Source organism: Eutrigla gurnardus (genome assembly GCF_963514095.1).
Source record: "Eutrigla gurnardus genome assembly, chromosome: 18".
Taxonomy (NCBI): domain Eukaryota; kingdom Metazoa; phylum Chordata; class Actinopteri; order Perciformes; family Triglidae; genus Eutrigla; species Eutrigla gurnardus.
The window spans coordinates 11268588-11284367 of record NC_139929.1 but is presented as its reverse complement, the minus strand read 5'-3'; the positions used below and the strand labels follow the sequence as shown (position 1 = coordinate 11284367).

At 41.3% G+C, this 15780-nt stretch overlaps 2 protein-coding genes across 3 annotated transcripts; both read right to left on the bottom strand.

The window, feature by feature from the left end:
* Window positions 1-332: 332 nt before the first annotated feature.
* Window positions 333-12601, bottom strand: hnf4g (hepatocyte nuclear factor 4, gamma). Of its 2 annotated transcripts, none has more exons than XM_084033146.1 (11): window positions 8827-9435; window positions 7384-7552; window positions 7081-7175; window positions 6165-6271; window positions 5876-6025; window positions 4993-5080; window positions 4180-4332; window positions 3500-3549; window positions 3110-3296; window positions 2182-2301; window positions 333-1617 (listed from the first exon to the last, which is right to left on the bottom strand). In XM_084033146.1, exons 1-11 carry the CDS (start codon window positions 8954-8956, stop codon window positions 1496-1498), a joined length of 1371 nt encoding a protein of 456 aa, XP_083889272.1. In that variant the 5' UTR covers window positions 8957-9435; the 3' UTR covers window positions 333-1495. The 2 variants fall into 2 exon arrangements, with proteins under 2 accessions (XP_083889272.1, XP_083889273.1); XM_084033147.1 differs by lacking the exon at window positions 8827-9435 and adding an exon at window positions 12396-12601 and having other exon boundaries at window positions 335-1617.
* Window positions 12602-12834: 233 nt separating this feature from the next.
* On the bottom strand, window positions 12835-15311 carry gpr141 (G protein-coupled receptor 141). The gene is made up of 2 exons (XM_084033148.1): window positions 15085-15311; window positions 12835-14553 (listed from the first exon to the last, which is right to left on the bottom strand). Exon 2 carries the CDS (start codon window positions 14551-14553, stop codon window positions 13663-13665), a length of 891 nt encoding a protein of 296 aa, XP_083889274.1. The 5' UTR covers window positions 15085-15311; the 3' UTR covers window positions 12835-13662.
* Window positions 15312-15780: the final 469 nt, after the last annotated feature.

Below are 15780 nucleotides of genomic sequence, written 5' to 3'. Positions count from 1 at the left end.
TGGGGGAAAAATGACAATTTCTATGTATTTTTAGCAATATCCATTTAAATGGTTTGCTGTGGATGTTGCAACAGATGAATGTTTGATTGGAAAGGAATTTATCGTTTTCCATCTCACACTTTACTTTTACCTTAATATTTATATATATATATATATATGTATAGTTATTACAGAAAAAAGTGAATGAATAAATGCATACTCATTTCACATGATGTACCATTGCATACAACACAATAAGAAGTCCGTTTACATTTGACGCTCTGTTGTATTTCCTCTCTTGACAGCAGGAGGGTGCCACTGTGCCATATGATACTCCACTTTCAGTCACTTGAGATTCTCAAAATTGCATTTTTGAGAATTTTACACGCATAAAGAGTAAAAATACACAGTTAATTTTAGAAATTTAATATAGCAAGAGACTTCATTATCCAAATATTTCCTATCATCCATTTGGATATACACAGTAGTAAAATATAACAATTTATACACATACATTTTTGTATTTAACATGAGGTCTTTATGAACTATGTAAATATGATATTATGATTATTACAATGTTGATCTTGACTGCAAACTATTGTATCCTATTATATTTAGTTTTAGCTGCTGCATTATTAAATACAAACCACTGAATTGATTTTTCACTACTTTTTCACAACTGTTAAAATAGTTACTTCCTCTGTATACAAAAAAAAAACACACTCTGGAGGACCATAGTGTGTTTTTGTGGAGAAAATTGAAATCCTGTAAATCAGCAACAATGTCTATGACATTCAACACAATAGTTGATCTGAGACCAGTTTACAGTCGTAATATGTTCCACTGACACATATCGTATAAACAAAACAGGGCAGTTAATTTCCATTTGATGGCCAGCTGTAAGCCATGTTTTCTTCCATTATTTGATTTGGTAGTATTTCATATATACTGCACATACATTCCCACGAATTGCCATTTCATATGCAGTAAAAGCACATAAAGAATTAGGAGGACAGATGGCATGTTCTGCACATCTATGTTCTATCAAGCAAGACATTAGTCAATACATGTTTTTCAAAAATAATATATACATGTCAAACATTGCAGAGTTTTAAGACGACATTCGCATTTTTAACAGACTAATATCTTATTTTACACTTGAATTGCCATCATGTCTAACACGAAAGTGCTGCACAACCATGATACTGTAGTATATTAGTTTTAGGTGACCACAAAAATGCACAGCATTTTTTGTTAAACCCAAGTTTGGTGTTTCATTAGTTTGCAGAATTTAAAAAGTGACATGTTGAAGTCCCAAAGTGGTGCCAACAGCAGCTTTAATTACATCTTTGATAGTGTTGCAACACCCCCTGCAGTCACAGGGAGAAGGAGCAGGCTAATGTCTAACCACAGACACTGAGCAGGGATTGCTCTCATAATCTCATGACTGAGCTGATGTATAGGGGACAAGGGAACTGTGCCCATGTCAGCTCCTTCGACAGAGTTCAGGGAGAAGTCAGAGATCTGTGTGTGTGGAAGGCGAGGGGCTGGCCGGAGGACAAAGAGGATGGGAAAAGTGTTTGTACTTCTCTTGGGCAGGACCTTGCGGGGGCGACGGCATGGGAGTGTCTGGAGAGGCTGCAGGGAGAGAGGTGGGGACAGAGAGACCTTTTTTTTTTTTTTTTTAATTACAATGTTTTCTGTGTGAATAAAAGTGAAATTGTATATATAAAGTCTGTAAAATGTATCCACTGTGGCCCACGGGAAATGTTGCATCTATAGCTGTTACATTATAGATACAGTTCCCATCAGTCTTCAGTGGCCATTAGGTGGTGTAATACTGCCAAATGCATGCTTTATTTTTAAATGAAAGAATGCAACAGGGCCAATAGTCATCAATTCTTGTAATTGTTGCATTTTATGGAATTTTTTTCACATTCTGGGGGCCCATTTATTCGTTTCAAGTTAATGGAAACACATCTGGCCCACATTTTTGTGACAGTTCATGCGAAGATATAACTATAAATCAATGCTGCTTTGTCATCTCTGTGTGTGTGTGTGTGTGTGTGTGTGTGTGTGTGTGTGTGTGTGTGTGTGTGTGTGTGTGTGTGTGTGTGTGTGTGTGTGTGTGTGTGTGTGTGTGTGTGTGTGTGTGTGTGTGTGTGTGTGTGTGTGTGTGTGTCCCGGTTGTCCAGCTCTTACCTATCTGTGGAGTGTGAGTGATCGGCATGGCGCTGATGACCAGCGTGTGTCCAGTCAAAGGGTCCTGGGCCAGCTGGGTGTGTGCTGGGTGGTGCAGGTGTGTGGGATCTGACGTGAGGCCTGAACACATAACACAACGCTCCTTCAATCAAACATCACGTTTGTTATATGCTAGAATAAATCCTCTGCTTTGGAGCTTTGAATTCATTGAGTTGACTTTGCCTTCAAAAGTGTTATAATATGTGAATGTGCATGTTTTATTATTTGAGACGGGCTGACACAACTTATTTAAAAAATCTGATAAATCTATGTACTGTAAGCAGCTCTGCAGTAAGCTAAAATAACCCCAAATTCCTAAATGTTTTTTTCTTTTATCAGTTTCAATATATACTTTAATAGCAATGTTTTGTTGTGCAAGCTCCAGGATGCTGAAAAACACTGAAAAACACCCACAGCTCTTTCGGTGCAGAGTCTTCTAAGCCAGGTTGTCATATTCGGGAGTTGTTTTTAGCCTGCATGGAAAAAATGGAGGCCATTTTTGGAGATGACTTGGTACTTTATTCCACGCCTCATTTTGTGCTTGAGTTGTCTGCCGTGGCTCTGTTTAGAATATGTTTGATACGTTCTACCTTTAACGATGTGTTTGTAGATGTCACCTAGCGGCATCTCATGTTGCAAGTTGTCTATTTTGGCTTTGCCTAAATATACAGTATACATGGATAATACAATGTATACCATCTCTCTGCAAAAACCCTAACTTTTTAAACATTCCATTTGTTCGAGGAAAACTTTGCCATGTATGTCTACTTTTTTTTTTTACATCGCTTAATGCTTGTCGAGTTCCACACATTCATCACGCGATATCTCCACTGGAGCATTTGGTGGTCTTGCTGAATTTTCTTTCTGCAGGTTTACACCTCGGTCTCACCTCCCAGCAGCATCTCGTGCAGCAGGTTGTCTATCTTGGCCAGTCCGCAGAGCTTTATGAACTGGAGCTGTTCGATCATCTGCCAGGTGATGCTCTGCAGGGTGGGCAGCAGGAGTAACAGCTCTCCAAAACGACCCCTGGAGTCATACTGACGGTCATTAATGTAGTCTTCCAGACTCATCTGGACCTGCACACACACACATGGCCAAGTGTCCATCAGTGTAAGCAAACTGCCCTTATCCTTGTACGTTGATGGATATATTATTTATGAATGTGTAAAACTGCAAAATAGGAAGGCTCTTAACAGTCTTTATTGGAAATTATAGCAGAGCGTACTAGAAAAGAACTGCAGCTGTGCAATAAGGTACAAGAGTCAAATGCCTGACCTACCTGCAGACGAATGGCCTTGATCTTCGATGGGTCCCGCAAAGACTTGGCATCTGCAGATTGGGAGGCACAGTGTGGAAGTCGTGGATGGATTGAAGTGGTGGTGATGGGAGGGAGAGAGGGGATTAAAAAAAAACAGAAAGATCAGGGATGGAATTGAGGATATGAGTGGAATTGATGGAATGATTATGGTCTAACTGGGGCATGAAGGTAAAATGAGGGGATTTAGTGAAGGGGAGAAACAAGGGGGACAGGTGACACCAGATGGGGGCAGGGATTGTGGTTACGCCAGGCCAACGGAAGATAAAAGAAAAGAAAAAAGGAGTGGATTGGGACCTTATTTTGAGGGGAAATGTCACCAGATGGAAGGAATTGATTTGGAAAAAAGGGATCTGGACAAAAATGGCAATGTATCATTAAACATATTTACTTTTAATATTCACGATATTCTTTTTTCATCTCTCTATTTCTTCTTTTGCTTGATTTGCTGGCTACTGTGTTCTGTTTTTCCTTCATATGAATGCATTACCTAGTTGGTTACACATAATGACAGTTTGAATGGAGAAGCAAGGGTGTGCTGGAAAAAACAGGGTAACCACTCAACTTGGTTCCATTTCTTATCATCTGTACCTCACAAACCTTCTGATGGCTGAAATGACTAACCATGACTTTATTTATATTACCTGGGTCAAAGAAGACAATAGCCTTGAGCGCTGCATACTCGTTGTCGTCTATTTGAATATCCTGGAAAGGCTGGACCAGCTCATCCAGCACTCGGTTGGCGACCTTGTACAGCTCTTGTTCAGGACTGTTCCTGTGGATCACACAGCCGTTACCTGCAGACACAGGTGAGTATCGGTTAGTGTCAGTGTTGAAGTGTGTGTATCTGAATGCTTGAGTGTATGTAGCTGACAGACCCGCCCGCCTACAGTATGATGTTGATACATGTCCAAGTAATAAGTAATGGGACACGTTTGAAGTCACAAAGACATAGAAACCTTGAGTTAATCATTCTCCGCGGACGCAACATTAGATGAGTGTCACTTTACGACACAAAAATGTTAGCAGTTGTTATGGCAGGGGTGAGGAACGACCTGATAATTAATGAATCGTTAATGAGTTGTTGAATAACTCTCAAGGGCCATAGATAGTAATGGATTACTAGAACCCATTAATCATCATTAGGTTGATTAGTTCAATAATATTTCTTCATGAGTTGTTTTTCCTCAACCACTAAGCAGCTCTAACAAGCAACGACTCATTAATACCACTTAGTTCATCATTACTTAAGTTTTTGCCCCCCCCCCTGTGAAGTGGTACATCCTACTAAGTAGTTATGAAGAAGCCCCTCTTAACTTCATGTTTATCTGACTGTTACGATTCAAACAGTCGTTGTTCGCCATGATCAGCTCGTTCCCTGTGAAGCGATGGTTCCGTCTTCACACCTGATTGCACCACGTAATAAATAAGATGCCCTTCTAGTGGGGAGTTCATACCTAAAAGCAGGAAGTCCTTGAATGGCATCGACCTTTTGGCGACCCCAAGCAAAAGGTGCTCACCTGCATGAGCCCTGAGCAAACTCACCTGGAAACAAACACACACACACACGCCGTTAAACAAAGGACACAAACAATGCAACAATGGCTCCCCTTTTGCCCTTACAGACATCACAGGGGGGCCCTACTTGTAGCGCAGTAAAAGAGTGTTTGTATTAAACTCTCCTGAATTATTGCTTTTAATATTCTTTCATCTCTCCACGAATTTGGTTGATTAAAGATAACTTTTTCTTTCATCCCAACTGAAAGTGCTTCGACATAATAAGCAGTAAGTGCAAGCGGAATGCGTCCAATATAAAAAGACGGCACTTCAGAATGTTGTTGAACCAAAGTACCGAGAGGTAAAATTTTAGGACATGGGGATTACAAACAAGGAATATTTATTCCTGCGGGCAAAAGCATAATCATCGTTGACCCATCATGCGTCAAGGCCCTGCAGTGGTGTAAGGTAGCTATGATGAGCCCCAGTACACGCTATTTTGACAGGTTGTCGTGCGCACTAGATACTAGTGATGAAGCTTAAACACACACACACACACACACAGCATTAGGCCTATCAGCTAGCATATAACGACTCGACATTGGACAACAGTAACATACATATACTGCAATGATCTCTAACCAAAAACATTAAAACTATGATGGAGATGGGTCTGCCTTTTTGAGGACTTATATAGCAAATGGTACCATTTATTATCAAAATTCTTCTTTGAACACAGGCATATTTCTAAGTTCTGTGCCAACACTCCTTAGGCTCCCACCGGCCCCAGCGCAGTAGCACTGGCCTTCACTGTCTATGTTTCCGCCCCTGCAGCAATGTTACCTGGTCATCCAGTGGCAGCTCTCCAAATGCAGGAATGTACTTGGCCCATTCCACCAACACCAATAGCTGTTGTCTCATAGAATCACATGCGTCTCCGACAGCGGCTGACTTCTGCTCCGCTATGTCTGCTATTCCAACCGGAGCAGTGATCTGGAGAGAGACGGCAAAACAATGGCTTCCTGTGTCATCTGTTCATCCCCTCGCGCCCATCATTTAATCATGCACTTAACATTCAATCATGCCATTGATTTTTTTGCCAGATTAGAATATCATGAAAATGGAGTGTTACCTGTTGGGACAGTGATTCAGCTTGGGCCAAGATAGTAATGGGTGGCAAGTCTTGGGTGTCGGGAATACTTCTTCGGGAGCTGATCCGATCTCTCTCATTCTGTACAGCTAAAATGTATACAGTACACAATTAGAGTTACTGTGTGTGGGTTCGTGTGTGTGTGTGCGTGTGTGTGTGTGTGTGTGTGTGTGTGTGTGTGTGTGTGTGTGTGTGTGTTTGTGACACAGAAAGAGCAATTAAAAAAGCCATTCCATTCCCTGAATGGAGAAGCAAGGGTGTGCTGAAAAAACAGGGTAACCACTCAACTTGGTTCCATTTCTTATCATCTGTACCTCACAAACCTTCTGATGGCTGAAATGACTGAAATGAAAAAAAGGAACAGGGAAGAAACACTTCCTGTATATTCTTTATCGTAAAAATCTACTAACTTTCTAACTGGTATGTGTGTTTATCCCAGGTGTCGTGTTTTTGCTTGAGTTGGTATTTATCAGTGTGAAGAGAATATGATGACAGCAGCGGCTCTAGAGCAGTTCATATTTAGGAAAATAGTCATACAGGCTGGCATCAGCAAGAGGAGTCAAACGTTAACCAGTCGCGATCCAGAACAACATGTTTGAATAACACATGATTAGGTGTCATAAAGCTCCTTGTCAAGGTTATACCTCTCGTAAATACACACACACACACACACACACAAACGCACACTAAGTAATCCCTTTTTTTATGGCTGAGCCATCTTGAAGTAGCTTTCAGATTCTCTGAAAACAGCCCCTCCTTTAGTGGCACTAGTTTATGTCTATGCTTTCTCTCAGTGGTAATGTCTTTAAAAATGAACTACACATATATGACAAGATGCTATGGAAATCTGATTTTTTGTTTCTCTCTTGTCCAGAGATCAGCAGGAAGGGTTCCCTACCTTCTTTCTTCATGCCAGCCCTGAAGCATTTGTTGAGTCTGCAGAAACGACACTGATTCCTCTTATCTTTATCCACAACGCATTGTCTGCTGAACCTGCATACGAAAAATCATGTAAAGGGGGGGCTGAAAAGTAAGTTACAATAGTTGTACATCATCATAAAGGTGCACACGTTCAAGATCAGGATTATGTGATCGTATACTGTTCCACATGTTTTCACATAAATAATACATATGGAAGTGCGGCTTGATTTGAATCCTGCTGTGTTTTTTGTACGTATGTGTTTGTGTTTTCCATCCGTACCTGCAGGTGTAGACGTGGCTCTTGCGTATGGAGCGTCTGAAGAAGCCTTTGCAGCCATCACAGCTGGAGGCCCCGTAGTGTTTCCCCGTGGCTTTGTCTCCACAGATGGCACAGTTACTGCCGACCCCATCTGGACCGACTGCCAGGCCCGGCTCTGTCGGCATGCTGTCTGAAATACACATGAAACCCATCACACAGGTGAGTACACAGACACATGCTCATACATTTGTAGTGTTGCATACATTGGCATGGACATGAGTACATTAGCAAACAGATCCCGGAATAGTTGTAAAAGTAGTGTAGCATCTTACTACTCTCATGAATGTAAATCAGATAGTGAAGCTGCAGAGGTTATTTTGAGGTTTCTGTAACTGCAAAGACATTTGTGTGATGTCGAACGCAACATAAATCAGGAAAAAAGAACAAATGGCAGTTCAATCGCCAGCCATTTTAAACATTACTGCCGATGTCTTTATTTTATTTTTTTACCGTCACCTCCTCATTATCATGAGCATTGTCACAATCATCAGGGGGGTTATTATTATCAGCAGCAGCAGCATCGTCCCCATAATCAAAACCATAATCATCATCATTGTCTGCATATTTATCGCTCAGGCAAAGCCTACCAAATAGAAGACATTGCAATCAGAGGCCACACACACACACACACACACACACACACACACCTCCCAGTCCCACACCAGGCAGCATCAAGGCGAGTAAATGTTCGTCTAACTTTCTGTTCACATGCTGAGGTGAAATCAGTGTATCACCTGTGCTTGCTCTTCAGTAAAACGTCTTTATGACACATGCTTGCAATTTTATCTACATGCTGATTTGATACCTTTACAACCACAACCTAGCCCTTCCCTTCACGAATGCTCAGATTTCCACACACATATACACACGATAGGCAAACCAAATGAATCTTTTCGATTCATTTATGTGATTGATTTAAATAAATATCTTTGGTTATTCCTTTGAAACGGTGCATCTCTGTTGTCTTTGTCATGGCATTGAGCCAGCTGTGACATAGCCGACAACCAGACGAGCTGGAGACATGCACTATTGCCCAATCTCAAAATGTCAATTCCCCCATGGCTTATTTTAGCTTGTTTTGTTCACAACCCGTACCGATTTCTGCAATTAGCACCTAATTTGCCTTCAGCTGGTCTCATTTCATCAGAAAGTTCTCAACTTACACAATAACACAGTCATTGAAGTGCTGAGGTGAGATGACCCATCCTAAATCCTCCTCATGTCACATCACACAAGAGGATACAGATTCATCAGACACACAGTGCAAGGCTCCGCCTGATCTCTCATTCCATAATCTATCTGCACCCTGTTATACTTTTAGTGAGCATGTCTGATGTTTTGTTCTTCAGTTGGTGTTTGTATGAGCATACCTTGTTTGTGTGTGTGGGTGTCTTCACCACTTACCTCCTCCTCCACAGAGCACCTCTGCGTTCTCAAAGCCCAGGGTGCTGTATGAGGGATCCAGGCCTTCACAATAGTTTGCTACTTCCATATCTAACAGAGATTTACTCTGAGGTGCAAGAGGATACTTCATTCCTGTTTCAACCTGGTCTTCTTCACGCTCGTTGGTTGTCTTCTCTTCTCAGTTCACTCTATCGTCTCCCTTCCTCCTGTTCTCCCCCTCTCCCCCCCTCTCTCTCTCTGCTTCATCTAATTCTAACAGGCATGACAAGGGAGATCCCTGGCATTAAAGATTTATAATCCCATCTGATTGGGCCAGGAACAAGGAGAGGGGAGGAGCTGTGGCCCAAGACTTCTCACCTTATTGCACATTACTTATCTGTCCTTCTCTCCCACTTATCACAGGGATGGATAGATAGTGGTGAAGGAGATATTTCCATTCTCCTTCTTTTATTTTTATTTTTTTTTTACCATGAGACAGATTTCATTTGATTTTGGAGGACAGCTTGCTTGTTTACATGCATATTGGTGAGCTTCTGTGTGTGTGTATCTGCATACACGCCGGGGCATTGTTCTGCAGGCATGTGTGTGTGTGTGTGTGTGTGTGTGTGTGTGTGTGTGTGTGTGTGTGTGTGTGTGTGTGTGTGTGTGTGTGTGTGTGTGTGTGTGTGTGTGTGTGTGTGTGTGTGTGTCCTTCCCAAGCTTTCTAATCTAATCAATAGTGGAGTAATAGCACCACCACCTCAGCAGATATAATCTATAAAGACACAGAGTGAAGTGGAAAACGCTGATAACTTCCATTAACTCTTCCACAAACACACTCCTTTCTCCATTTCATAAAACTTTATTCTACGTGTTGCTAGATTAACTGGTCATATACTTTAAATATAATATATGACCTTATATCTCAAATGACATTTACCTCACTTGCCAAACTTCAGTTGAAACATCAGTGTTTTTACATTTTCTCTAAATATTAAAAACTATATATATTACACTTTCGCTGTAATTGTTTTCGTCTTCATATCAGTTCAACACACTTCCTTTAAGAAGGATGACCCAACCTGCTGTTTGAAAGTAAAAAAAAAAAAAATGCAGCAATATAGAGCAGCATGTAATATTTACACAACTGTATAGTTCCCACACTTCATTTAGCTCTCTTATTGTACAAACAGATCAGAAAGGCATGTTGAAGTGTGTCAGAGCACATCAAAAGTGGAAGTCAAATATACAAGTGAAACAGTTGTCACTGGGTTGCCTCCTGTTTCAGACCAGGAATGTTGTAAACACACTGTAATTTACTACCATAAACCAGTTAGAATGCCCCAACCCACCCATCTTACATTGGGAGTTTCATTGCACTAAATCTCACTGTATGGCCTAAAGGTAATCGGCTTGGGTTAGAGAGGGCTGTAAATTCATGATAAGAGGCAGTATTGTGGGAGATTTGATGCCCTTCATCAGTAATGAATGGGTCAGTCAGCAAAGCACCTCCAGTATATGAGCAGGCATGTGGGTAATATATTGTCACTGTAGGCTCAGTATATCAGATTGCACATTATTACAGATAACTTACTGGGCAAAAAGAGAAAGAGCAATTAGTATCCGGCCATAGGTAATAATAGACATGGTGAAGAGGTGAAGAGGTGGTGGGGGGGGTACAGAGATAGAGAGAGAGATTACATTTTAACCAGGCAGTGAGGTCAGGCCTCCTGACTCATCAGGTTTGTGGAGAGAGAGGAAGAATTTACTCTTTATTACGTTCACAATCACCTAACACACACAGCAGGAATGTGGATCCAATGAGACATATGGAACTATTGTATTTCCTTGTGTTTGAATGTATGTAGAAAGAAAGGCTGGAGTATACTGCATGTAAGTGGGTAGTTCAAGGCTATGTGCTATAGTTTGGTCTGACACAAAGAAAGCAAGGCACATTGGGCAATCCACAATCCAGTATTCATTGGAAAGTGTAAATCATTTTACTTCCTAGCTATTGGTGAGCAGGTTAGAAGCTTTAAAAGACGATTTCAGCCTCACCCAGGTGCACGGATGATAATGAGTGACTTTGATGTTTGCTCTTCTACATTTTGAATACTCATAATCATACCCATTTCTTGATGTATTTGTATCAAGATGCAATACCCCAAACGCAGTAGGAGGTCAGCTGTTACTACCTGCATCTCCAGCCCCTTCACTATCACACTGCCAAAAAACACAGTGTCATACTTGCTGATTTTGAAATTTTGTAATGTAAAACAAACATATGGATTACGAATTCTTAAATAAGTAAAATAGTAAAAGCTGTAATGACTTCTTCAGCTGAAAAGCCACCATGATGCCTGAGAAACCTTGTGTCTGCCTAGCAACCAAAAGCTCTTTGAAGCCATAAACAGTGCTAAGAGGCTATCACTGTGTGAACTGGCCATAATGCTGCCGTCTCTATTTAGAGTAGAGGTTTTAATAGTCACAGATGATCAGCCACCCAACTGACAAACAGCTACTTCCTGATGGGCAACAGTTAAGAACACACATTACAGAAGAATCCTTTCGCTTTCAAAACTCCACCGAAGCTTTCGTAATTTTCTTTTTTTATTTGTTGCCATGTCATTCAGTTCTTAAACTACTGCTTTGATATTAGATTTGTGCAAATGAACAGATTATTACCTGAACTAGTCAACAACACTTTGAAGTCATTTCATGAACATCTTTCCCATAAACCCACGGCCCCTGAGGGAGTTTAATGAGCGCTAATATCACCACTTAGTGAAAAGTCTGAAGGCTTCCACTTGTAAGCCATTCACCCAGGAAATCGTTTTGTGACAAATGACTTATCCAGCTAAAGTGAAGCCTGTGTGCTTTTAAGGCAACGGCAGCCTCAAAAATCAATCCACAACCTTCTCAGCAAAATGTCACCGTTGCAACCTTCACAAAGGGAGGTTTACTGAAAGGCTGATGATTTTGTATTGCATTATATTATTGCATGTTATTGTGCCTGTGCATGTGGAATGATGCAGCTGATGCTTTCAAACATGTTGTCAATTTGTAATTACAGTGAATTACAGATAAAAATGATTCAACAATATACCTGTATTATTTTGTTAGGCATGATACTCAACAATGTGTCTGTATTACCATCCGGTTTACAGTAGCAACCTGTTGCTCTGCTAAAGCTGCTCTTGTTACAGGATGACGTCCTTGTACAGGTGAAACGGGTTATCACATGATCTTTACAGCATGCGTGACAAAGTGAGTCTATCTTATCTGTTTTCACACAAAAATGCCGTCTGCAGACGGGGAGGGCGAGAACACTTTAAATCCTCTGGATAAAACGCAACAAAGGCAATCGGGCAGGCTTGAGCCGCAACATTCTGTATAAGCAACGAGTACTCACGGTTACCACCAAAGTAAAAACCACATGATTTAGCAGAAAATATGAGGAAACGTCCTCGAGAAACGACTAAAGATAAGCTTCACTTCCTCCACAAGAAGCAACATCGTAGTTCTCACAGCCGACTACAGAATTCAGCATTTCAAGTGACATTGCACACCGTAGGAGGACTTTGACTTACCTGCGTTTCTGTTTCTGCGTGGGATGTGCATTTATCCAGGTGTGCCGTTGTACTCCGGTGATGAGCAACCCCTCAGTGTGACATTGGTTAAAGTTACACTGAGAATAGGAACGTGTTAAAGGTGTTTGACAACATTAAAAGGGAAGGTTGGAGAGCTGAGCGGCCTATATTTCATGCAGCGACACATTGGATGGCGCCACCATAGCCCTGTCATTAGATCGATTTACTAAACAAACTCAAAGTAGGGTGGGGATGTTAAACAGTAACCCAAAGCCATAAAAACCAAAGGGAAAGGATCACGGGGGGTGTGTGTTTGTGTGCATGTGTGTGTGTCGGTCAGGGCCTCTAACACCACCTCCAAGGGCAGAAGGTAAAGAGATCCGAGTGGTTTGAGGTAATGTTTCACACAATCATGGTGAAAAAGTAACAATTTTAGACATTTATTTCACTCCAGCTATGTACACGGGGTTAAGTGCAAACATGGTGAAATATGTTCGTTTTTCATTTCAACTCGCATGCCTTTCACATAAAGTCACATTTTGGATGAAAAAATGGAATCAAAAGGAACCCAAAGACCATTGGCATAATCTAACATTATAAATATCAAGGTTGAAGCCTGTGTTGTATATACAAAGACCAGCAGATGGCAAGAGATCATTCATTTTGAATCAAAAGCAAAGCACAGTGTCAAATTCTTTCAATATTTGTCTAAATAGAAACACAGTTAAATGAATGCCCTGGTAGCTTCTGGGCTAAGACACATAACCGGATAACCGTTACTGCATGTCATGCCTCACTCCTTCCCCATTTTAGTTTCTCCCTCTGCGCTTTGAAAACATCAAATCATTGCAGATAATAATGTAAAAAAACAACAACAACTGAAAGACGGTTAAATAAGTCACATCACAAGAAATACTGCAGAGCAGATGACACGACAGTTGTAGGATTAATAAATCCTAAAAAATAAAAAGCACAGCATGATATATCTGACAGGAGCACGTGAGTCCATCTGCTTTTTCACAAGAAAATAAATTAACTTGAAAAAAGCTCCAAAGGGGCTCATAAGTAGCCAATGAGTAAACATTTTTTTTGTGTTTTATAGTTAATTTTTTAATACAACATTTTTATTTTTTAAACTCCAGTTAATCTGTTTTAATGATTCGTTATAATGTACATAATCAATTTTCTTAAAAAATAAACTATGATGAAGCAAATAAGGTACATTGACCCTCAAACACACCTGACCAGCAGTTGTTAAAATAGCCTTTCATGGGATGCACATGTCGAAGGTTCTCCTCCCCAAGAAGGTGAGCATGTCCAAACAGTTAAAAGTGGTCAGACTCAGAAACACCTCATTGGCATTCTGCAGATCAAGGTTTTCTAAGTAATACAGCCGGAATATGTGGTAGGGAATGAAGCAGACGTCCATGATGAGAGCAAAACACAGACTCTTCAGCTGCGCCCCAAATTCCTGCTGAGAGGTGCATCGCCGATGATGCCTCCTGTATAAAACCCTCAAGACGTTGGCTTGGAGGGCCGTCAGCACGGTGGCCACCACTATGATCACTGTGCTTATGATGTAGTTGCAAACCTTGGCGGCAGACTCTATGCTGTCTCCAAAGTTGAAGCAGTGTGACACAGTGGTGTTGTTGCTGCTGTCAAAATGCTTTTGTTCAGTCTTACCGCCGTAGTAGTGGTAGATTATGCAAGGGACCATGACAAGCACCACAATCCACACCACAGCACTCACCAGGAATGCATGAATCCTCTGGACGGAGGCCTCCCGCTGGTTTTTGTGATAAAACATCAGCAGGCGTGTGATGAGGATGATCACATAGAAGACAAAAGACATGTACATGTGGATGTGAATCATGCCGCTGACCATTTTGCACCACCAGGGGCCCAGGTCCCACTGGTTATTGGCGTAATAGTAAATCCTGAAGGGCACCGTGAGAAGGAAGACGAAGTGGATGAAGATGAGATTGAGCACAGCGATGGACGTGACGGACGTCATATTGGACTTTAGGACGCGCATCGTCAAGATCAGGCTGATGGTGCCAATGACCAGAACCAAGGAGAAGATGGCCAGAAGGACTTCGTGGTACATGGGATTGGGCTCTGAGGCCATATGTGCACTTTCGTTTGCCACGGAAGCCATCTAAAATAGAGAAAGAAAGGGAAGAAGAGAGAGGAGTGCTCGTCAATGAGAGATATCGAGAGAATACGATGAGTAAGAATATATCAGGAAAGGATTGATTTATTTATATCCATTTCCACTTGTGGGATGTTTTTCCTTGTCCGGATGGAGGGTGTCGTAGACTGAACAGATTGTGAATCCCTTTGAGGCAAATCTGTGATAAATGCATGTCAGTAAAAACTGGTTGACTGAACTTACTATTGACCCTTTGACAAAACAGATGAATTTACACTTGGATTGTAATGGCATTCTTCACTAATCCTCCCTCATAATCCCAGACCAAGACATTAACCAGAGTATAACTTTGTACCGGTGCAGTGCTCAAGTGGTTTTAGCTGTTTCAGGAAACAAAAACTAAAAACAAAACCCGAAATTCTGAGAATGAAATACCACGAGCTAACAGACAGAAACAACAGCATTGCTCACATCGTAATAATTACAGAGACTGGAGCATTAATTAACATTACAGTCAATAAACCCAGACTTACGTACCTTTTGGTTGCCTGCCGAGTGCTCTTGTGTGTGAAATTAACGCATCAAATAAAAAGCGCGTCTTCCATATAAGTCAGCAAGCACTTGGATTTTCACATTGCGAGCACGCCTAAAGCTCTCTTTGTCTGAGAAAAGAACGCCTGTGTGTGTTTCTGCTTGGATGCGTGTGCCTTTCTGTCTGTGCCCGTCTGTGTGTGCCCGTCTGTGTGTGTGCGTGTGTGTGTGTGTGCGTGCCATTATATGTGGAAGTTAAGGTTATAAAAATGTGTTGACAGAAACCACCACTTTGCATGTGTGTGTGTGTGTGTGTGTGTGTGTGTGGGTGGGTGTGTGTGTGTGTGTGTACTCTGTGAGAAACAGGAGGTGTTGCACACACATTTATGCACAACCAGAGAGCTGGCTGGCTTCCCTTTTCTGGTCCCCCTTGTACCTAAACTATTTTGTATTTGCAATGTTCACTTAAATACAAACCATTTAGATGTGATGTGACATAGAATGAATGCCCTTTACAACTTTTAATCAGGGAAAGGGAGGAAAAGGGTGGTTTGGTGCATGATTGCAGGCGTAAAAGTGTGGTTATTAAGCTCACCATTACAGATGACTTTTCACATCTATACCAGGATATTGCCAGAGGACTAAATAATATGAAGCAACTTTGCCTTTAATTTAGAAACCAATACTTAAACATGCTAGACT

Coding starts and splice junctions, on each gene's coding strand:
- gpr141 (XM_084033148.1), bottom strand. CDS start 14,553: ATGGCTTCCGTGGCAAACGAAAGTGCACATATGGCCTCAGAGCCCAAT.
- hnf4g (XM_084033146.1), bottom strand. CDS start 8,956: ATGAAGTATCCTCTTGCACCTCAGAGTAAATCTCTGTTAGATATGGAA. Junction 2,302..3,109: donor GCACGAGATGCTGCTGGGAG/GTGAGACCGAGG, acceptor TTATGTGTTCAG/GCCTCACGTCAGATCCCACA. Junction 1,618..2,181: donor CACTCACACTCCACAGATAG/GTAAGAGCTGGA, acceptor CTCTCCCTGCAG/CCTCTCCAGACACTCCCATG.